The 21,284-nt window shown below is 49.2% G+C and overlaps 10 protein-coding genes across 10 annotated transcripts; 8 read left to right on the top strand and 2 right to left on the bottom strand.

The window, feature by feature from the left end:
- Positions 1-37: 37 nt before the first annotated feature.
- Positions 38-1,059, top strand: N7473_001929 (CFEM domain-containing protein; the record flags this gene model as incomplete). The annotated part of the gene is made up of 4 exons (XM_057147869.1): positions 38-121; positions 202-379; positions 452-726; positions 781-1,059. The coding sequence occupies 4 exons, from the start codon at positions 38-40 to the stop codon at positions 1,057-1,059; spliced, it is 816 nt and encodes a 271-aa protein (XP_057011523.1).
- A 903-nt stretch (positions 1,060-1,962) lies between these two features.
- Positions 1,963-3,243, top strand: N7473_001928 (carnitine:acyl carnitine antiporter; the record flags this gene model as incomplete). Its single annotated transcript, XM_057147868.1, has 5 exons — positions 1,963-2,211; positions 2,282-2,330; positions 2,420-2,436; positions 2,510-3,123; positions 3,195-3,243. The coding sequence occupies 5 exons, from the start codon at positions 1,963-1,965 to the stop codon at positions 3,241-3,243; spliced, it is 978 nt and encodes a 325-aa protein (XP_057011522.1).
- Positions 3,244-3,656: 413 nt separating this feature from the next.
- N7473_001927 (carotenoid oxygenase family protein) lies at positions 3,657-5,853 on the bottom strand. Its single transcript, XM_057147867.1, has 3 exons — positions 5,627-5,853; positions 4,925-5,570; positions 3,657-4,861 (listed from the first exon to the last, which is right to left on the bottom strand). The coding sequence occupies exons 1-3, from the start codon at positions 5,665-5,667 to the stop codon at positions 3,695-3,697; spliced, it is 1,854 nt and encodes a 617-aa protein (XP_057011521.1). The 5' UTR covers positions 5,668-5,853; the 3' UTR covers positions 3,657-3,694.
- A 353-nt stretch (positions 5,854-6,206) lies between these two features.
- Positions 6,207-8,266, top strand: N7473_001926 (phytoene desaturase family protein). The gene is made up of 4 exons (XM_057147866.1): positions 6,207-6,417; positions 6,479-6,600; positions 6,651-7,184; positions 7,231-8,266. The coding sequence occupies exons 1-4, from the start codon at positions 6,381-6,383 to the stop codon at positions 8,191-8,193; spliced, it is 1,656 nt and encodes a 551-aa protein (XP_057011520.1). The 5' UTR covers positions 6,207-6,380; the 3' UTR covers positions 8,194-8,266.
- Positions 8,267-8,966: 700 nt separating this feature from the next.
- N7473_001925 (Bifunctional lycopene cyclase/phytoene synthase) lies at positions 8,967-11,006 on the top strand (the record flags this gene model as incomplete). Its single annotated transcript, XM_057147865.1, has 6 exons — positions 8,967-8,989; positions 9,046-9,145; positions 9,196-9,545; positions 9,604-9,777; positions 9,830-10,123; positions 10,181-11,006. The coding sequence occupies 6 exons, from the start codon at positions 8,967-8,969 to the stop codon at positions 11,004-11,006; spliced, it is 1,767 nt and encodes a 588-aa protein (XP_057011519.1).
- A 774-nt stretch (positions 11,007-11,780) lies between these two features.
- On the top strand, positions 11,781-13,589 carry N7473_001924 (phytoene desaturase family protein; the record flags this gene model as incomplete). The annotated part of the gene is made up of 4 exons (XM_057147864.1): positions 11,781-11,808; positions 11,861-11,982; positions 12,057-12,590; positions 12,645-13,589. 4 exons carry the CDS (start codon positions 11,781-11,783, stop codon positions 13,587-13,589), a joined length of 1,629 nt encoding a protein of 542 aa, XP_057011518.1.
- Positions 13,590-14,707: 1,118 nt separating this feature from the next.
- On the top strand, positions 14,708-16,189 carry N7473_001923 (uncharacterized protein). The gene is made up of 2 exons (XM_057147863.1): positions 14,708-14,984; positions 15,049-16,189. Exons 1-2 carry the CDS (start codon positions 14,832-14,834, stop codon positions 15,985-15,987), a joined length of 1,092 nt encoding a protein of 363 aa, XP_057011517.1. The 5' UTR covers positions 14,708-14,831; the 3' UTR covers positions 15,988-16,189.
- Positions 16,190-16,581: 392 nt separating this feature from the next.
- Positions 16,582-17,328, top strand: N7473_001922 (putative ubiquitin conjugating enzyme; the record flags this gene model as incomplete). Its single annotated transcript, XM_057147862.1, has 3 exons — positions 16,582-16,738; positions 16,883-16,975; positions 17,072-17,328. 3 exons carry the CDS (start codon positions 16,582-16,584, stop codon positions 17,326-17,328), a joined length of 507 nt encoding a protein of 168 aa, XP_057011516.1.
- A 715-nt stretch (positions 17,329-18,043) lies between these two features.
- N7473_001921 (RTA1 domain-containing protein) lies at positions 18,044-19,032 on the bottom strand (the record flags this gene model as incomplete). The annotated part of the gene is made up of 3 exons (XM_057147861.1): positions 18,044-18,134; positions 18,187-18,261; positions 18,317-19,032. 3 exons carry the CDS (start codon positions 19,030-19,032, stop codon positions 18,044-18,046), a joined length of 882 nt encoding a protein of 293 aa, XP_057011515.1.
- An 886-nt stretch (positions 19,033-19,918) lies between these two features.
- Positions 19,919-21,195, top strand: N7473_001920 (Zn(II)2Cys6 transcription factor domain-containing protein; the record flags this gene model as incomplete). The annotated part of the gene is given in 2 exon segments (XM_057147860.1): positions 19,919-20,928; positions 20,946-21,195. 2 exon segments carry the CDS (start codon positions 19,919-19,921, stop codon positions 21,193-21,195), a joined length of 1,260 nt encoding a protein of 419 aa, XP_057011514.1.
- Positions 21,196-21,284: the final 89 nt, after the last annotated feature.

Raw genomic sequence — 21,284 nt, 5'->3', positions numbered from 1 at the left:
TCCACACATCTTATCCCCTCCCTCAACTATCATCACAATGAAGACCTTCTCAAGCGTTGCTCTCGCCCTGCTGGCTGCGACCAGCATGGTTGCTGCCGAGATGTCCGCCTCGGACTGCGCGGTATGTACCACTTTGCCCTTCATCATACGTCACTGGTGATGCATTTGTCGAGTCAATACTAAACTGTGACGGTCCAACAGCAAATGTGCATCAACAACATGAACGCCAAGGCCTCCGAGCTCAACTGCCAGTCTGGTGATTTGGCCTGCCTGTGCAGGAACCAGGACTACGAGTACGGCGTCCGCGACTGCACCGCCCAGGCTTGCCCCAACGATGATTCTGCCACTGTTGTCAAGATGGCCCTTGCCTCGTGCCCTAGTATGTCTCCCTCGTGGCTTATCCCATATTGATGAAGAGAAAGAATCATCTCGCTGACCATGATCATTGCAGGCGGCACCTCCTCGGGCTCTTCCTCAGGCTCTTCCTCGGGTTCCAGCGCGTCCGGCTCCGGCACTTCTTCGGGTTCTAGCTCGGGCTCCGAGACTACCTCTGGCTCGGGCAGCGAGAGCACCGGCACTCACTCTGGTGATTCGACCTCCACCGGTGGTTCAGGTTCGGGTTCGGGCTCGGGCTCGGCCACTACCACTGGCTCCGGCAGTGAGAGCACTGGTACTCAGTCCGGTGATACGACCGGCACCAACTCCAATGGAAGCGGCACCGCCACTGTGAGTATTTGAGCATCCCAGACCATCTTTTCAGCTTGCTAATCCATGATATAGGCTACTGGCACTGAGACTACCGGCACTGGTGCGACCACGATGATTACCACCGCTAGCGGCTCTGAGGCTTCTTCGACTGGCACCAGCTCGGGCTCCGGCTCGGGCTCTGCTACTGAGTCTGGTGCTGGCTCGCAGAGCACCGGTTCTGGTTCTGGTTCTGGTTCTGGCTCGAACACTGCTGCTCCCTCTAGCAGCAGTACTGGTGCTGCTCATCCCATGGCCACTGTCGGAACTGGCGCTGTTGGCGCTCTTGGCCTGGCTGCCCTGTTTGTGCTGTAAGATGTCCTTGAGACATGACCTTGATCCTCCTTCGAACCTTAAGAATCCATTTTGAGACGTTGAGAGGGGATCTGTGTATTTTCCCCCTATGTGGTTTATGAACCACTGTCACTATCACTACGAAGTATGTCGCTGTTAATGCCGATCTAATGAAGTCATGCTCCACCCAGGCACGTGCCGGGCGTCTTCTCACATGTGATTGCGGACCCTAATTCTATTCAATACACATGCATATAGTATAGAGTATGCATGTTGTAGTTTCGAGTAAGATAGATTTCACTTTGTAGAATAATCATCGATCATCAGACCCCAGACTCGTAGAGGCCTTAGCTCTTCCATGATTCCGCCGGAAAAGTGGCAACGCCAGCAGTCACTTTCCCGTTCATCCGGATCGGCGCTCTCCGAAGGGCTGAGGGGGGGGGGGGCACATAATCCCCACGGACACACTAAACTGAGCATATTTTTGTTGTAAATCTTCAAATACTGCAGATTCAAGAACACAATTCATCCGTCTGAACTTCATATTATTATACTCCTCGGGTACACTTCTCTTTATCCTCGGTGGATCAATTTCCCAACGGTAACCCAGTTTCTCCGCCTCCGAGCCGAGGCTCATTGCAGTTGTCCGGGGAAGTTTCTCCTCCAAGTTCCAACTGAGCCGCCGTTCGGCTTCGGTCCGTCATCGCTAAGCCGATTAAGTTGTTCTTCGCATTAGCATTTGCATTTTTTTTTTATTCTTCATTCTTCCTTCTCACTCTTCACTTCTCCTTACTTCCCTCCCTCTACTCTCCCGTCCTCCCCTCTCCCCTCTTCATCCTCCCCCGGTCGCGCTCTCCCCGGATTCTCAATTCCGAAACTCCCTCCCTCCTCCTCCCCCACTCAACCGCCCGCCCGCCCGCAATCATGTCGACCTCCGCGTCTTCCCCACAAGAACTCAAGGATGAGATCAAGGCTCTGGATGTCAAGCCTGTGAACCAGACTATTGCGCAGCTCCGCTCGCTTGCGGCCGGTGCTGCGGGTGGTCTCTGTGCTGTTGTCGTTGGACATCCCTTCGACTTGGTCAAGGTCCGCCTGCAGACCGCCGAAAAGGGCGTTTATGCAGGCGCTATGGATGTGGTGCGGAAGACCGTCGCTCGTGAGGGTTTGGCGAGGGTATGTCTTCTTGTTTTTACTGTTTGGATGGTGGAATTGGACTGTTGAGCTAATCGGCGCATGTGGACAGGGTTTGTACGCCGGTGTGTCTGCCCCGCTGGTGGGCGTGACTCCGATGTGTAAGTGATTCCCACAGAGCTGCAATGGCTTTTCGTATGATATGCGAGGCTCGAGGGGAATTTTGTGCTAATCTGGCCTCTCTGCATAGTTGCTGTCAGCTTCTGGGTACGTTTCCGTCTGTCGCGTCTACGTGACCAAGTTCGAGTGTGGGGTTTTCAAATCTAACGCAATAATGTAGGGTTACGACGTGGGCAAGAGCCTGGTTGAGAAGACCTCGGTCGTTCCAGTGGTCAACGGCACCCCCCAGTACTCCATTGCTCAGATCTCCGCTGCCGGTTTCTTCTCCGCCATCCCCATGACCCTGATCACCGCCCCCTTCGAGCGTGTCAAGGTCCTGCTTCAGATCCAGGGTCAGAACCCGCCCCCACCCGGCCAGAAGCCCAAGTACTCTGGCGGTGTGGATGTCGTGCGCCAGCTGTACAAGGAGGGCGGTATCCGCAGTGTCTTCCGCGGCAGCGCCATGACGCTGGCTCGTGATGGTCCCGGTTCTGCGGCTTACTTCGCCGCGTACGAGTATATTAAGCGCACTCTGACCCCCAAGGATGCGGATGGCAACGTGACTGGCGAGCTGTCCCTGACGGCGGTTGTGGCTGCGGGTGGTGCCGCTGGTATTGCCATGTGGATTCCCGTTTTCCCCGTTGATACGATCAAGTCTCGTCTGCAGAGCGCACCGGGCAAGCCGACTATTGGCGGCACCATCAGGACTGTGTATGCTAGCGGTGGCTTCAAGGCTTTCTTCCCTGGTTTCGGTCCTGCTCTGGCTCGTGCCGTGCCCGCCAACGCGGCTACTTTGTAAGTTTTGTTCCTGGGAAGTCTAATCCAAACCCAAACCCAAAGCTAATTCCTTCTTCTCTCTTTTCCAGCCTTGGTGTCGAGCTCGCGCACAAGTTCATGAAGAAGATGTTCGACTAAAGTAGTCTTGTTCATATTCATGTTGATCTTGTGTGTGTGTATATATCCCCATCTCATTTCCTTCCTTTTTCTTAAAGTGTCTTTTGCAGCGTTGTTTCTCGTCTATCTGTGAATAGACCCTTGCGACGGTTGATGACCGGCCCGATCGGCTTGCATGGGAACTTTTGAACTTCCGGACGTGATTTTTGAGCCGGTTTAGAGATACACCGATACCCTACCCCCTTTTTCGGTTCGTTGATTTCTTGATCTGAATCTTTTTTCTCTCTCTTTTGTATAGACCGTGTCTTCTTAAAATGCATCAATGAACATTCGAGGTTCTGGTCTTTCGACCTCTCTTGCGAGTAGTGATACTTTCTAGCCTAACCGTATACTGTCCAGATGGATAGCAGATGATTGATTATACTTGCTGAATCGGGTGTACATGTGCCTTCCATACGCAAATTCAAGTGCTTCATTCTCCCTTCGGCTCTTCTTTCTTTTCCGTTCGTAAACGAACATACGGTCGTTGCTTATCAATCTCCTCCCTACTAAACCAATGCCCATGAAACCCATAAGGAACCCGCTGCGGAAGAAAGATCTTCGCAACCACAGTTCTCATATCTCGAGCATCAATAATCCACAATTCACTTCTGGTGTTTTCACTAGCATGTCCATCCGCGTCTAGTTGAGATTTATCAAACATCAAAGTCAAAAGGTACCCATCACCTTCCTCCTTTGCATCCTCTCGCGGAACGAACTGGGGTTCTTGTGCGTACCATCCCTGCGGAGCTTGGAAGATTTTGATCGGATCTTCTGGATCTTCGCTGGATATTATCTCTTGAATATTTCTTTTGTCGACGCAGCCGTCAATGGATTGGGTGTCTTCGTCTATCCCCCGACTGATTAAAGTCTGTACGTCGATCTTGACGAGACAGTCAACTTTCATCGGTTCACCGGTTTCAGCCCCGAATATCGCATCTCGCGAAGAACACCCGTAAATGAACTTTGGACCGGTGTTGGCGTAAATCGCCGGAACGATTGGCATTTCGAATGGTATAGCAGATAGAGCCATTTGTTGTGTTATCATGTTTTTCTTCGTGTCAGAAAGAAGGAATCGGTAATAGTATATCTGACTATCACAATTCTCCTTCTCAATCGGCTTGATAGCACCCATGGAATAAAGCATGTTGCCATTCGTGTATCGACAAGCAACCATACTAACAGCTTCAACTTCAACTTTGCAGTCCTCATTAATTTTTGAAGCAGGTTCATCCCAGGTACTGGCGGTATGAAAAATGAAGCATGGTTCTGTCTCAAACCAGCGGACTTGTTCGGGATTTCGGCGAGGAAAGATGCCGAATCGGGATGGTGAGTTTCGATCGTAGTGGATTATTGGTCGGCCTCGGAGCATATTCGTGGGATCGAGGGTCATGGGGAGGTCCAGGATTATGGTGTGAGTTGGGGAAACTCCGAAGTCGTGCATTAATTTTGGGATTGATACTCCTGGCACTGGGGCGTGTAATGCGTGTGTTTGTGAGTTGGGAGTTGTTGTTTTGGGAATTAGAGAGTACCATACAAATGGTGGTAGGAAAGATGATTGGAATGAGATGAGATCCCCTGTGACTGGATCGACATGAGGCTATTTCGAGCACGTAAGTGGGTCTGTCCTTTGCGGGCTCGGATTTGTGAGTTGAGAACTTACGTGAGCTGTCGTCCAGTCTTTCAGGAAACCAAATGGTCCAGTGCACCCAAAGGCATCTTTATCCTGTCTCGAGACTTCCTCTTCATTCACAGCAGAATCCCCATTAAACCAACCAATCGTATCCAAACCGGGTAATTGAACTCTCATCGGCGGCCCCGTTTGACACGTTGCCAACGCTCTGTTATCATGGTAGGTAATACCCGTATTCGCAACACTAATCTTGCGAATCTTGTGCTTGTCGGCGCTGATAAAAGACCACGCTATGAGGGCCAGAAATCGGCAAAGCCTGAAAAATGTCCCAATTGTAGATCTCAATGGATGAGTCAATGTTGCGATACTCGGTAGTATAGGCAATCGTAAATTAGGCATCGACTTGGCCCCAAGATAGACATCTGTTAATATGTACCGGTTCACGAAACATGGCTCAGCGGTCTTTGTCTGGTTATCAAGCTGGAACCAGATACCGCTCAGCATGCCGTCGCCATCGAACATGTGGACATCCTCTGATGAATGATCACCGAAGCTCGGGTTTCCGCCATTTCGTACATATTGACCACCGTGGAACTCGACAGGGATAGTTCCAGTGTATGTGCATGGTGTTATTGGAAGTTGGCGATGGATGGGCGCGAAATTTCCACTCAGGCAACTTGGATTCTGTTAGCTTGTCTCTCGATTTACTGCTATGGGGAGAATGTAGTGTACCGATGCTTTGTTTTTGTTGAAGTTTTCTGTGCTTCAGTCATAGTCTCAATTCGAATCCTGTTCTATGTATAACACGAGGGGATTCATATCAAAGTTGATAGGCACGTCTTTGGATACCGATGTGGGCCTGTCCTTGGAAACTTCAACTCTAGTGACAGTGCGTTCTCACAGTGCGTTCAAGGAGTATGGCCCTTGCATGGGACGGTTGAACGATACCACAAGCGATGACGTCACAGCAGTGGTGGCTGAGCCTAGACAGCTTCGTCAAAACACAGAGTTATTCTTTAGTGCAGTCTTATCAGTATTAGTAGTGGGGAAAAAGGTACCGATCTGGAGAGTCGGGTGACCTGACTACCCCTGGTCCAGACTACCAAGCCACTTTACCGAGGGGTAAATGTTGAAGGTCAGCTTCGGTTAGGAACCAACGTGGAGTGAGCATCTGATATTACCATTGTAGACTACTTGGCGGTCTAGGCGGACGGGATATTGACGTGATGGTTCTTTGGTAGCGGCCTGAAGCACGGGTGATCAATCGGTGGCAAACTAACCAGTTCAGATCGGGAGCCAGATCGGGGTTCCGCTCGGTAATATTACCACGCGGAGTTACACCTGTCAGGTCAGGATCAAAGAATGGACTGGACTTGGTAGTAACCATTAACCAAGGGTTTAATAGTTTGATGGTTTGTGGTCGCATAAACAAGAACATTTTTTTGCTACACCTAGTTGAAATCGGAACTTGAAGTTTGAACTGACTATGGACCCGATTAGGAAGAAGAAGGTGATCGTCATAGGTAGGAGAGATACTTCTTTACTACAGACTTCGAGAACAAGGCTAATCCGACGACCTTCAAGGAGCTGGAATTGGAGGTATCGCGACAGCAGCGAGACTAGCACAATGCGGAGTTGAAGTTTCTGTCTACGAAAAGAACGATTTTGTGGGTGGAAAATGTAGTAACATCACTCACGATGGCTTCGTAAGTGCACATTGTCAGTCGGCGAACCTAGTGCTGACATATCTTCAAAGCGCTTTGATCGAGGGCCGTCTCTATTGCTCATGACTGAGATATTTGAGGAAACGTTTCGTCATTTGGGAACATCAATGTCTTCAGAAGGTATTGACCTTCTCAAATGTGATCCCAATTGCAACTTCTGGTTTCCCGACGGCGAATGTTTCACGACATCTACCGATATTGCTCGAATGAAGCGCCAGTTAGAGCGACATGATAGCCGACATGGATTCGACGGCTTTCTTGCCTTTCTACAAGAATCCCACCAACATTATCATCAGAGTGTGATTCATGTGCTGAAAAAAGATTTCCCTGGCTTCATCTCACTCCTGAGGCCGGCCTTTCTGCGCTACCTGTTTCGATTGCACCCTTTCCACACTGTATGGCAAAGGGTTTCTTACCTTTTCCAATCGCACAAACTGCGCCAGGTGTTCAGCCTCGCCAGTATGTATCTTGGTATGTCGCCATTTGGCACACCGGGCACATACACGCTCCTCCAATATACTGAGCTTACTGGCGGAATCTGGTATCCTCGTGGTGGATTTAATCAAGTATGTTATCTATATCTTGTGGTGGGAACTATGCTGATACAAGTAGATTGCGCGATCATTGGCCGACGTAGGTAAAAGGTTGGGTGCGAACTATCATCTCGCATGTCCAGTGAAGGGCATTGCTATCTCTTCAGATAAGAAGGCGTTAAGTGTCTCGTTAGATACTAATGAGATTATCGAAGCTGACGCTGTTGTCGTCAATGCCGACCTGCTCTATGCATACCAGGAGCTTCTCCCATCCTACAACTCGAAGCCGACTGTCTCAAGAAAGAAGGAGGATATCTCATGCAGTGCTATTACTTTTTACTGGTCATTGTCTGAGAAGGTACCACGACTCGAATCTCATAACATGTTCGTGGGACAGCCATCTGGACAAGAACTTCCAGATGTATACTGGAACCGCAATAGATTGTCAAAGCCCTCTTTCTATGTTCATGTGCCATCGAGAACAGATCCTTCAGCTGCACCAGAAGGGAAGGACACAGTGATGGTCCTCATCCTGGTTGACAATATCGACACATCGAAGACTCCCAAAGAAAACGATATCGATGGCTTGGTGGCAGACACGCGCGAGTATTTACTGTCAGCTATCGAGAAACGAACAGGAATCGTGGGACTCAAAGCCCTAATCGAACACGAAAGCTTTCATTCACCACCAACCTGGCAAGATATGTTCAATTCCGACCGGGGCTCTGTGTTTGGACTCAATCACAGTTTCTTCAACATCCTCGCTTTTCGACCGCATATCAAACATGACTTCATTGATGGGATCTACTTTGTCGGTGCCAGCACGCATCCTGGAGCTGGTGTTCCAACATGCCTGTCGGGCGCTAAACTTACTGCAGAAAGGATCCTGCAGGACTTGGAAATTCCTATAGCTTGGCAAAACGGGAGCTCTCATGGCAAGAAGGATCTCGGCAAGACCACTGCATCTGGCTTTTGGCGAGCTTGGCCACGAATTGCGTTACTTGGCGTGCTGTTGTTAATGATCGCACTATGGCAAATGTGAGCTTGCCATCCGCTTTGTTTGTGAAACGGTCTTCGGGGGTTCCAAAAGCCGATCTTCTTGATCTTGTTGTGATCTTGGGCTTTCCTCCTGCTTACGATCGAAAGCCGACCTCGAAGCCCGTTATCCAATTTAGGTCATTGTTACATCGTGTATGAGAGTACCACAGAATAATACCATAGAACCAGGCCAAGGGATAAGGCTGGTAGCCTAGCTATGCAGTTAAACCTGCTTCCTCGAGCTGTAGCGGTAGATCACGATCGATCGATCGATCCACGGAAAATAATACAGCGTATTATCAATACACACGCCGGCTAGCTACATTATTGTACTCTTGTAGCTCCTTGCTGTATCTCCTAACTGACCAACATTTAGAATTGCTACTTAGAAGATTATTTGTCATTAACTCCATGTTACAAGGTTGACTAGATCTCGTTTACCTTACGCCGTCGATCGCATTCAGCCGTAAATCGCGCTGTAAGTTGGAACATCCGCGACATTCTATCAGCGAGATCGAAAACCAAGTCTAGCCCAGCATTGAATGGCAGGCAAAACATCGGTCATTTTGGCGAATTCCTCGGCTCCCGGTATACCAAGGTTTAAGCCGTGTTTCTTAACGTGGACATCCTTTCTTACAGCTAGAAACCGGGCTAGCAGTAGTGGTTGTAGTAGTCAGCGATTAAACTCCTTTGAAGAACGACGTCCCTTCTTTCTTACTGACATGCCACTCACACCACCAGTCAGTCGGCGCTATCAAGGGTTCTCTTTCATTCAATATGGGCTATGATTATTGGCTTGTGTTTGTCTCTCAGATTCAAGTCGCGCACCCTAGCTTCTAATCACTTTCTCTTCTAGGCACTTGACCTGGACCATTCCTCCAGCAGTCTTGTTCACAGTGGCTTATTGGCCATTCTTCACGAGAATAGAGATCTGGAAGATATCTATCCTGATAAATGTAGGGATATTCACATTCATTATTTGGGCAGTTGTTGATAACTTCTCCAGGTAGCAATCATCGCCACGATACCATGGGATTCATTTTTAATTCGTAATCGCATCTGGACCTACCCAGCTGATGCTGTGGTCGGCATTACTTTTTTCGACATCCCGATTGAGGAGTTATTTTTCTTCGTCATTCAAACATACTGCACCAGTTTGCTCTATGTTATTCTCACCAAGCATTTGGTTCTTCCCGCTTATTTGCTTGACCACGCTCATCAATTCAGCAAGAATGTTGGATCCGCGACGATCATTGGCGGAATTGCCTTCGGTGCGCTGTGCATCCTCACGGAGAACAAGTTGACCTACATGGGTCTGATTTTGACATGGGCTCTGTCGGTGATTTTGTTCCAATGGTAAGGATATCGAGAATGAATCACTGCGAGCTTCGAGGCTGATCAGATTATCTACTAGGTCTCTTTGTGGGAGCTTTCTGCTCGCATTGCCAAGAAAGCAAATTCTCGTGCCAATTTTGATTCCAACCTTTTATTTATGGTTGGTAGACCTTTTGTCACTTCAGCGTGGCACATGGGTCATTGAACACGGCACAAAGTTGGACATTCAATTCTGGGGGTTCCTGGACATCGAGTATGCTCATGTCAACATTCGTTCAGGATATTCATAAGCTAATTCTTCTTAGGGAAGCGACATTCTTTTTCCTCAGCAATGTCATGGTTGTACTTGGTATGGTCACAATGGACCACGCCGTTGCTTTGGCCCAGTATGATATTGTTACCTCGGAGTTGCCTGGAAGATCTCTTCCTTCATTGGGTCAAATCGCTTGGTCATATATGGCCCAGAAGAGAAAGCCTCTCGACGTTGGTTTTTTAGACGGACTACGCGCGGCAGTGACAGAGCTGTCTCGCAAAAGCCAGAGCATGTACCTGGGAAGCGCAATGTTCCAGGACGGGCTCCGAGTTGATCTCATCTTTTTGTCAGTCAATTCTTCTACTCACTACCAGGCTTTTATGGAAATCTAACGACGTTACAGATACTCCTTCTGCAGAGTCATCGACGATTTGGTCGACGAGGCTCCTAGCCGTGAAAAAGCCCAAGAGAGCATCAAAGAAGCATCTCAAGTCTTGCACTGGCGTTTCTCCACCAAAAGTCCGAAGAAGCCTTTATATGACTACCTTAAAGACAAAAAAGGCCCAGTTTCGTCCCCACTGCTCGATTCTATCGCCTTGCTACCTGCTTCTCGTCTCAGTCTGGCTCCATTGCTTGAACTTTTGTCCGGGTTTGAAATAGATCTTCTATTTTCGCCGGAAGACCGTGAGTTCCCTATTGAGACAGAAGCAGACCTGGAAGTGTACGCTCAGCGCGTAGCCGGTACCGTTGCAGCCGGCCTCCTGGAACTGGTCTTCAGTCACTCTGAAATAAAATACAGCGCTGCCCAGCAAGAGAAGATTATAAATGCAGGTCAGAAAATGGGGCAGGCGTTGCAGTACGTCAACATTGCGCGTGACATCAAGCGTGACGCAGCGATTAAGAGAGTCTACATTCCATCATCGTGGTTGAAGACGAAAGGATTGACGCCCACTGATGTGATAGAGAGACCGGAGGATCCCGCGCTAGCTACATGCGAATCGCAGATGCTCGCAAAGGCAGACAGTGCTCATCGATCGAGCGTGGAGGCGATTGACCAGCTGCCGAAAGATGTTCGAGGGCCTATCAAGACTACGGTGGAGAGTTATATGATGATTGGACAGATGGTTCGCAAGGCACGACAGGACTCGATCAAGATAGAGGGAAAGCTCAAAGTACCATTGTGGCGGAGGTTGACGCTTGCATGGCGGGAGATGTATGTGAATCATTAGAGTGTGCATTCTATGTCTTAGTCTGCCATTGTGTTTTATGTTATCACGGCATTTTCAGAGCTAGTTAACGGATAATTATATACTGAATGAGAGCAATGAACGCAATCTATGAAGATCGCTATAATATTAAGTGCACTTGACTAGACATCTGTTGTCCTCATTTGCATGGTAGCGACGATTTAACAGCTTATAGAAACACCCGAGGGAAACCAACAAAGTCACAAATCAACGGTGTAGACTAAATCCGATCGGTGTCAATATGGTCCCGTCGTCAAAAGATCAAGGAAGGGATGACGTCAACAAGGCAATAACTGGTTATCTTGGTGGAGGCTGTGATCAGCCCCGTTTTTGATAAGGGACTGGTCAATCCAACCGAGGACCGCTGATTGTAGCTACAGTAGCTGCAAGGGCAGCTCTAACAACAATCTTTCTACCTAAAAACCAAGGGCGCTTGTTTAGGTCTCACCCGCAGATTAGAATTAAACGTAAAAGGTCATAGCTTTCCGATCGATCGACCCGGTATTGAGGGTGTATGACGAAACATACCGTATATTTCGAGCTTTGAAATACGGGATCGCGATCAGATCGGGATCCTCGGGTTGAACCAAGAAATGGTTGCTGACATCGGGTTGTTATGATAGAAATCATAATTAATTCCCATCGGGGCTGAGTTTTACCTTCAAAGTCACTCTTGATTTGTACATTATTGACACAAAGTATCTCTCGGTTGAGAGGGGCGGCAAAATCAGAAAACACAACTTTCGTGTATGCGGAATGGCTCCTCCAAGTGCTATCGTCGTGGGTGAGTAGGGACTTGTCTTACAGCTAAGTGCTCGTTATTAACAAAAATCTAGGAGCTGGAGCTGGAGGGATAGCAACGGCTGCTCGGTTGGCAAAAGCGGGATATCAGGTCACCGTCGTTGAGAAGAATGAATTCTTAGGAGGTCGATGTTCGCTTGTGCATCATGAAGACTACGTCAGTCATCTCTATCACTGAAAAGCTATGCAAAGATGGTTCATGTCTTTCGATGCATCCTAACATATTTTTAGAGATTTGATCAAGGCCCTTCACTCTTGCTCATGCCAGAAGTGTTCCACCAGACATTTCACGAGCTGGGCACTACTCCAGAAAAGGAGAATATCCGATTACTGACATGCGAGCCCAACTATCGCATCTGGTTCTCCGATAATGACCATCTGGAGATGTCAACTGATATCAGCAAAATGAAGCCTCAAATAGAGCGTCTCGAAGGTCAAGATGGCCTTGAGGGTCTGTTTGGATTCCTGAGAGAGTCTGGCCAGCATTACGATCTTTCTATGAAGCATGTCCTGTGTAAGGATTTCCCGAATATCTGGGCTATGCTTCGACCGGGTCTTGTTCTGTCGTTGTTGTCATTACATCCGTTTGAGAGTATGTATGGTCGCGTTAAGCGTTACTTCAAGTCCGACAAGCTTAGACGGGCGTTTACTTTTGCGAGTATGTATCTTGGGATGAATCCGTTTGAAGCTCCTGGGACATATTCGCTTTTGCAGTATACCGAGCTTGCGCATGGGATTCTCTATCCAGAAGGAGGATTCGTGAAAGTCAGTCCTGTCATTTCTATGGTTTTTTCGTTATTGCTAAACTAATGGATGCAGGTACTCGAGGCATTGGCCCACGTTGGAGAACGCTTCGGAGTGACATACCGTATGGGCACTGAAGTCGCTTCCATTATTCAATCTCCCGATGGCACGGCTCGTGGTGTACGACTCTCCTCCGGCGAAGAGCTTCTCGCCGACACTGTCATCATCAATGCCGATCTAGTCTATGCATTCAACAACCTATTGCCACCAACCACTTACGCCCAAAGCTTGACCAAACGACCAGCTTCATGTAGCAGCATCTCTTTCTTCTGGTCATTTGATCGAGTCGTCAAGGAACTCTCGGTGCATAATGTATTCTTGGCGGAAGAGTACAAAGACAGCTTCGACTCCATCTTCCACCACCACCAACTACCCACAGAACCCTCCTTCTATGTCAATGTTCCAAGTCGAATCGATCCTACCGCAGCACCGGACGGTAAAGATGCCGTGGTGGTCTTGGTCCCCGTCGGCCACATCGTGGACGACCCTTCTAATCCCCAAGACTGGGATGCTCACGTAAACCGTGCTCGCGAAGCTGTTCTCAAGACAATCGAATCTCGAACGGGAGCTTCAGGGCTGCGCGAAAGTATTCTTCGCGAATCGGTCGAGACACCTATGAGCTGGAAGGAGAAATTCAATCTTGATCGGGGCGCTATCCTGGGTCTTTCGCATTCATTCTTCAACGTTTTGAGTTTCCGACCTAAGATCAAGCACCCTGATATCCCGAGACTCTATTTTGTGGGAGCCAGTACGCATCCAGGAGCTGGAGTGCCCGTTGCTCTTATGAGTGCGAAGGTTGCTAGTGAAATTATCCTGGAGAATTCGTGCAAGAAAAGGGGCGGAGGATCTATGTGGGTGATATGGTGGTTTGTTCTACCAATTTTGCTTGCATTATTATCTTTCTTTGGGTATGGTTCCATGGATTGGACAAGGCTGCTTCCTCTGGAAGGGAAGATGTGAAGATGTATGTAATCAACGAGGGATTTTTGATAGATACGAACTCTTCTCTAATATATTGTTTATTTTGCGATATACTTTCCTAGCTATGGTCTTCACTGAGCGACTATGCCAAGGCTATCGACTTTTAAAAGCTTATCAATCTTTTAGGCATCATTTCTTCGGCATTACTCCGTAGATAAAGTAGGTGTGGGGGCTTGAGAAGCCTACAGGGCCCCGCTTTGCACGTTTTCAGGATCTCGTTCATGACTCAGGCAAGATTGGCTAGTTATTGAACGTGGATATTGTTCTGGCGTAGATATTCACTACTATCTCTCACATGTTACATGTTTGATCTTTTAACCTTCTTATTTATTGACAATCTGTCTAGTGATGCTGGGGTTTTTTTTTGCCTTTGATGGCCCGAGCCAGTTGGTTCTCGTACAAGTGAACAGCTAGCTCTCTTTCTCTTTCCCTCCGAGTCCTCAAGGCCCCGGATTGGCTGCATTGACCATGGTGGCGCAACGGAGGTAAGCGACGTGCGTCTTGATTCGTTGACAGCTTGACTTAGGGGTCCTCTTGCCTCTGGGGGCCAATCCCAACTCCCCAAGTCTCGTTTTGTTGGTTCGGTCCGGTCGGAGGTGAGAAGCTCCGATAGTTTAGGGGGGCCAATTTCTATATTTAAGTGATACGTTTTACGAGTCTGACAGCCAACCCTTGCAAAGACAACGCTCTGCGCTGATTTGAGATGGAAGTGTGAAAGAAAGTAGTTAGATTTGGAACAATTTAATAGTATATGAGAAATAGAAAACATATGGAACCATTTAGAGAGTACATTAGCTTATCATCGTCGTAAACAATCCTTAAAGAGCCTCATCTCCATAGCTCTGGCCATCTGGTCCAATCAAGTGGAGACTCCGGCATTTGGAGAATGAAAACTTCATCCTAACGAGAGTCTGGGGAGACTAGTTCAATTCACTAATTTGCTAACTGTTCGTAGTTAACCGCCCAGTTCCGTACAGCGCTAACTAGAAGTTTCAGTTCCCCCAAGGAGCCGCATATCCGCCCAGTGCTGCCTGCGCGTGAGGCTGTGAGCGTTTTTCCTTCAAAACGGAGCGGCTCCCATCTTGTCAACTCCGCCCCCCTCTTCTTCCTAATCATTTTTTCGTCTCACCCCATCTCACTCTCGTTTTCCCATCTTTCTTTCCATCTTCTCCATCTCTTCCATTTAATTTTCTTTTATATTCTATAACTGTTTAACCCAACATGTCCTTCGTCACGGGCCATCTTGTCCGTCGGGGCACGGAGCTTGCCTCCGCCCAATTTAAGGACCCCGAGAAGCAGCCGGAGCAGATCTCGGGCGCTCTCGCTGCCTGTCTGGCCTTGACCGTTTTGGTCTTTGGCTTTGCTATGTGGGCTGTAAGTTTTCTTTAATCAATAAGGATACACTCTGATAGATATCCCAAACTAATGACGTCGCTAGGTGGAATATACTTATGGTGGTGTCGTGGCTACCCTTGCCGCCGTTGAGGACTCCAACCCGGATGTCTACGTTCGCATCGATAACCCTCCCGAGGAGGACCCGACCAAGCCTTTCGACCCTAACGAGCCTGAGCTTGCCGCCGCTGCTCGTCCTCAGCCCGTCACCAGCAAGCTACGCACCACTATCAAGCATCTCCGTGCCCGTGCTGGCTTCTGGTCTCGTTTCCGTGGTCTGGCCATGTATCTGACCTATGGATTGGCTCGTGGCATCATCTCGAGTTTCCTCCCCTCCGGCTCCTTCATCACTCAATTTTTTGTGCAGTCCATCCTCAGCGTCCTCCTGTCTACCTGGCAGATGGCCTGGGTGCACATTGTCATCTCTGAGCCTTCCCCCAAGCGCTTCTACCAGCGTATTCCTAGCTTCCGCACCTGGGTTAAGATTGCCCCTGCTGCTGCTCTGGCCGATGTCTTGACTGCCGCTGGTTTCTTCCTCCCCATGGCCATTGCCAGCTTTGCCGGTTGGCTCGAGTCCAACAATGGCAACGAGTCCTCGATGGTCGCTGCCTGCCGCTACCTGGTGGTGATGGGTGTCCCTGCACTATTCGCCTTCCTCATTTCCATCCCCGCTCGTGTCATCTTCGTCCGTGTCGCGGCTTCCATGCTGCCCGAGGAGGACGAGACCATTGTTCCCTTCGACCGCTCATTCGGTGGCAAGGTTCAGCCCCAGATTGTCGGTGGCAGCGGCCATATTGGTCTGCTGGATGCCTGGACCACCTTTGACTGGGCTGCTCGTGTTCGCTTTGCCAAGGTCATTGGTAAGACCGTTGCCATCGAGGTTGCCCTGGGTCTGTTGGCTGGTATCTTGATCTTTGTCCAGATCATCACCATGGCCCCCAACGCTATCAAGCACGATGGCTCTGCTAAGCCTTCCCCTGCTTAGATTATAAATCTGGAATACCTGGAACTGTGGCCATTTTTGGTTATGGTGGACCCTATATTATCTAGGATAGCCCTCCTCGGGTCTGTCCTCGACTTACGATCACACTCTCTCCTGATGCCTCTCCCTTTCCATTTCTTTACTGCATTATTTTGTCTATAGCTCTTCGTTGGCAATAAATCAAACTATTTGACCTGCTATATCATCAGATTTATCTTTCTGCCCCACTTTTTACGTAGATCCGGCTTGGAGTGGTATGGCCTGTTTCTTTAAGGTGACGGATACCTACCTATATCTTCTGGATGTTCAGTAAAAGACTGAAATGTCATTCAACTACCGCCAATCAAGATTTGAAACTATACACTATTATTCGATCACATTCAAAACTGTCTCGAGTCTGTACACCCCGCTCTCCCTCCTCACCGCCTTCATTACTTTTTGCATTTCCCCTCTCTCTTCCTGTTCTTCTCCTCCCCAACTCAGGTCTCCTTCGAATCCTCGACAGTCCTCGACTTGCTTTCTGACCCTCCCGTCCTCTCAACAACCTTACCTCTTCGGCTATCAGCCTCTCGCTATACACTCGCTCTCCATTTTACAATGGCGACTTCTCCCGCCGGCCGCATGCTGTCCCGCCAACTGCAGCAAATGCAGTCTGATAAGGACATTCCCGGGATCAGCTGTGGCTTGGTCGATAACAACGTCTTTGAATGGGAGGTTATGCTGATGATCTCGGACGATGTCAAGTTGTACGGAGGTATGTGCTGGGATTCCCTTCTTTGCCGATCTGCTGGGGACCCTTAACTCTACCTTGTGGGACCTATCGAGATGGGCGAACACCTTGGAGACAGGGCATATGGAGACGATATATAGTCGAGTAGAATGTTAACGGTGTTTGTAGGTGGTTTCTTCCGTGCTCGTCTCTCCTTCCCGCCTGAATACCCCCACATGCCGCCAAAGATGAAGTTCGAATCGCCCCTCTTCCACCCGAATAGTAAGTGATCGCCAATTCCGATGCCTCGGGCATGACCCGATCAAAGATTGAGAATTGTCGGCCCGGAAAAAGAAGATTGGAGGCTAACATATACAGTCTATGAGAACGGCGACGTTTGCATCTCCATCCTGCACCCGCCCGAGGAGGATAAGTTCGGTTACGAGTCTGCCGCCGAGCGCTGGTCGCCCGTCCAGACCCCCGAGACTATCCTGCTCTCCGTCATCTCCATGCTGTCCAGCCCCAACGACGAGAGTCCGGCCAACGTTGAAGCTGCGCGGTTGTGGCGTGAGGATCCGGCCGAGTTCAAGAAGCGCGTGCGCCGGTGTGTGCGGGAGAGTCAAGGGGAGGAGTAAAGGAGGACAGACGGACAGTTATGATTTGATATCTTTGGTTTTCATGGTTGCATTTGGCTGGTTATGTTCTCGTTCTTTCCTTTTGTTCTTTCCCATCTTCTTTTCATCGTTTACTTTCAATCTCTTTCCCTGGTATGCCTGAAGTCCATATTTCATGGGCTTGGAATGTTTCTTTTCTTCTCTTTTCTGCGGTTGCCTTGCTCGTGGTGTTGCTCTCTTGATTTGCATTATAGAGCGAGCGCTTATGGGAAATTTTGAATTTTGATTATGGGTGGAATGATCTAGCATTCGTGGTTCCTCGATGAAGCCTGTTCTTCTCGGGGATTATATTTTCAGCACTTGAAGTGAGTTTCACGGATTTGGGTTTTTGGAGTTCATTATGCTCTATGATGGGGTTTGGGTCTTGAATTGGATTTTTTTACTTTGACCCTAGGCACTTCTTCAACCCCCTTCGTGCTCGTACTATAGTAGGGGTTTGTTACCGGATGACAAGGAGACATTAAAATTGGGGTTGAATAAATGCACTTGAAATGTGTATGTTCAATATGCTTGGAATATGTATTCCAAGGTAACTCATCAAATGTTCATGGTATGGTCAATGTGAAATCACGCTATGTTTGATTCTATTAAATGCAAAAGTGACAATGTGAAAGAGGCAAGATGCCAGTGAGAAGGATTCCCAAAGAATGTTGAAATAAAGAAAGAGCACGGTCATCTAAGCGCTGTTTTTGCGGCCGGTCCGCATGGAGGGGAGGAAAAGGCCCGGGTGGACAAGGGTGAAGGATGTGCAGGCCAAGGCGATCATCCTAGAAACTATCAGCACAGGCAACTCAGTCGAGTAATCCGATGAGTACTTACATTCCATCCAGAACGAGGAACTCGTTCTCTTTTTGCATCAGCGGGCTGCCCCAACCACCAGCCATCTCGGGAATACTATATCCGACAATTAGTTGATAGCCCTTACTTCAAAGTCAAGGTGTAACCTTACCGATAGATACACCGAATCAGCACGGTGAAGTATGCAAAGACCTCGGCGATAATAACAAGTTTCATCCGTCGAGGAGAAATCGCCGGCGTAGGATCATCGAGAGTCTTCTCGCTCACCAAGCCATTGCCGCTGCGGTACACATTCCAAAAGAAGTGGAGACCGAGTAAGCCACAAACCGCCATCGTGACCACCTGGAAGGCAATACCTGCGATAATAATATCGTCACCAGCCTTGAGGAGTTTCTGGTTAGTCTTTCCAGCAGCGGCCGCAACACCACCACCAGCTGCCTGCAGAATCAACGAGCCGACATCACAGCTGATGAAGATCCAAGTGAAGAGGCGCGGCTTCAGCTTCGAGTGCTCGGGACCCAGGTTCAACACGATATGCTTGAGGGTGAGGTAGACACCGGCAGCGACAAAGGTCGGTGCTAGGACGAGACACACGATTTGCAGCTTGAATGCACTCTCATTCCATGGGTTGGAGTTCATCAAAACTCGACCCACGTATCCAGCCATCTCCATGATCGCACCGGCACCTAAGGCGACCATAAAGGTCCAGGTGCGAAAGTAAACTCCATAGCCAATCTGGAAGACACCGAGAACACCGAAGAAAACTGTGAAGAAGACGTTGCCGCCAAAGTTGGGATAGTAGCCGTAGGTGGTAGCCTGTACTGGGCACAGCGGGCTGACAGCCGTACAATCAGCGTAGCTCGGCATTTTAGTCGGGGAGGTGTCCGTTCGCAAGATTTCGATTGACTTTTGCGCTTGAGACGATCAGGTCGGGAGAGCGATGAGCGAGTCAACCCCTCAAGTGAGTGTTAACAAAGATGTTGTTGGTCGCAAGCAAACGCTGGCGATGGCGTTGATGATAATGCCTCTCTCTCGCAAACAGAGAGAGGAAAACATCCCGTCGCCCCCATGGTGACCCATGTACCCTTTTAAGACAGTCAGACCAGGCGTGGAGAGCACTAATTACTGTCCGGAGAACTTGCCAAGTACAGTCAGTACTGACGCTGACGCGAGTGCGAGGCTGCCAAATCAGTGGAGCCTTGCAAATTATATGAAACGGCCATATTCTGCAACGGCGATTGGACCTTTCGCATCGCTTTCGTTCTCGTTTTCGTGCCCGCCTTCGTTTCTGGCCTCGCTTCCACTTTTCCAGGGCCATTCTCGCTGCTTTTCGACCCCACCGGGATCCACCGGAGATCTTTAGCTATCGCCGGGAGGGGGACCATGCATAGAGAATCGGGGAATTGGCATTGGCCGTGGGCAAACGAAGGGCGTTTGGACTGTTCGGTTTGAGGCTCGAGACAAGTTTGATGTATGTATGTCATGGGCGGATGGCTGATCCCCTGTGGAGCGGTCGGACCGAAGTCATTTTCGGGATTCTACATGGGTTCTTTCCTTCTTGAAGTTTTAAAATAAAGAAACCATGATTCCCGTGGGAAAATAGTCGATCTTGGTGAGATTTATCATCCAATCTCGGAGTTAAGGTCACCAAAACTGTCCAGGAGTCAACAATCGGAGAAAGCGCAATGCCACGTGACTCTCGGGCTTTCCCTTCGAGCGGCGACGTCGCTTCGTCAACTCGCGCGTCGTCGACATGCCTCCAAGACGGGCGCATACCAAGTCGCGCAATGGCTGTGACCAATGCAAGCGACGTCGTGTCAAGGTGAGTTATCTACACCGTCCATGCGGGTCCTGCATCAACCACCCCCCATCTTCCACAGCCCTATCTTACCCGTCTGACGTCTTCTACTGGAAGACCCTCCCCAAGCTGACGCAACACAGTGCGACGAAAAGGGCCCCCCCCTGCTCGAATTGTATTTCACGGGAACTCAGCTGTACCTATTTAAAAGCCCCGCCACGCGATGCACCAAGCGCGCGAAGACGCAGTAATGTGCCAGTCCCAGCCGGAGAATTGGACATTCCCCGGGCGTTGGCGCCCATCAGTCCAGCCTCCACTCCATCCACCATCTCCGGAGTGCGGGATCTCGAGTTGATGCATAAATTTGCCACGGAAACATTTAGCACCGTGTGTACTTCCGAGTCAAAATTCCATGTTTGGCAAATTGTCATCCCGCGACTGGCTCTTCAATATGATTTTTTGATGAACGGCATTCTGGCTTTTGCTGCGCTACATATAGCCACTACAACGGAGTCACCGACCTCTTTGGCTTATATTGATACGGCTTTACAGTATCATAATTTGTCATTTGCGCCATTCCGTGCAGCGATCGATAATCTTACCCCGCAGAACTGCGAGGCCGTACTAGCACAGTCGATCGTCACGACAGTTATTGGCATTGCCTTACCACGAGTCACAGCCCCACGTGATGAAAACTCCAATATGATCGAGAATATGCTCGTGGTCTTTGAGCTACTGCAAGGCGTGAAGAAGATTATCCATATCGGCCGGTCCTGGATCAAAATCAATCTCTATTCTCGTCAGAGAGACCTTTATGATACAAGTCTGCCAGAGCTTGACACCGACGCATCGGCTGCCTTTGATCGACTCGCCATGTTGAACGAAGAAACAGTGGCTGGTATGGATCCGCAACAATACCTTGTTAATAAAGAGGTCATTGAGCATCTCCGGACTTGCTACACCTTGTATGCAAGCTCCCTAGATCCGGGGGAGTACTTGCATGGCTTGCGGCGGTTGATAAGGAGTTTGTGGATAACGTGAGGCGCCGACAGCCGTTGGCATTGGTGATCCTGATGCACTGGGGCGTGTTACTAGGGGAGCTGGATGGCCGGTGGTGGTGGGCACAAAATTCGGGCAAATCACTAGTTCTGGAGCTGCTGCGTGTCTTGCAGCCTGCGGATGCTCAGTGGACTGGGTTCTTGTCGTGGCCTCAACGACGAATGGGTCTATGATCACGGGACTTGAGATTGACCTTACTCTCAACGCATGTTTGGCACATTCAGTGGTGAACTGATTATGATTATCGAACCAAGTTATGGCC

This window comes from Penicillium subrubescens (assembly GCF_028828155.1).
Source record: "Penicillium subrubescens strain IBT 31985 chromosome Unknown utg000002l_segment0_segment0, whole genome shotgun sequence".
Lineage (NCBI taxonomy): Eukaryota > Fungi > Ascomycota > Eurotiomycetes > Eurotiales > Aspergillaceae > Penicillium > Penicillium subrubescens.
This window is presented reverse-complemented; position numbering and strand designations above follow the sequence as displayed.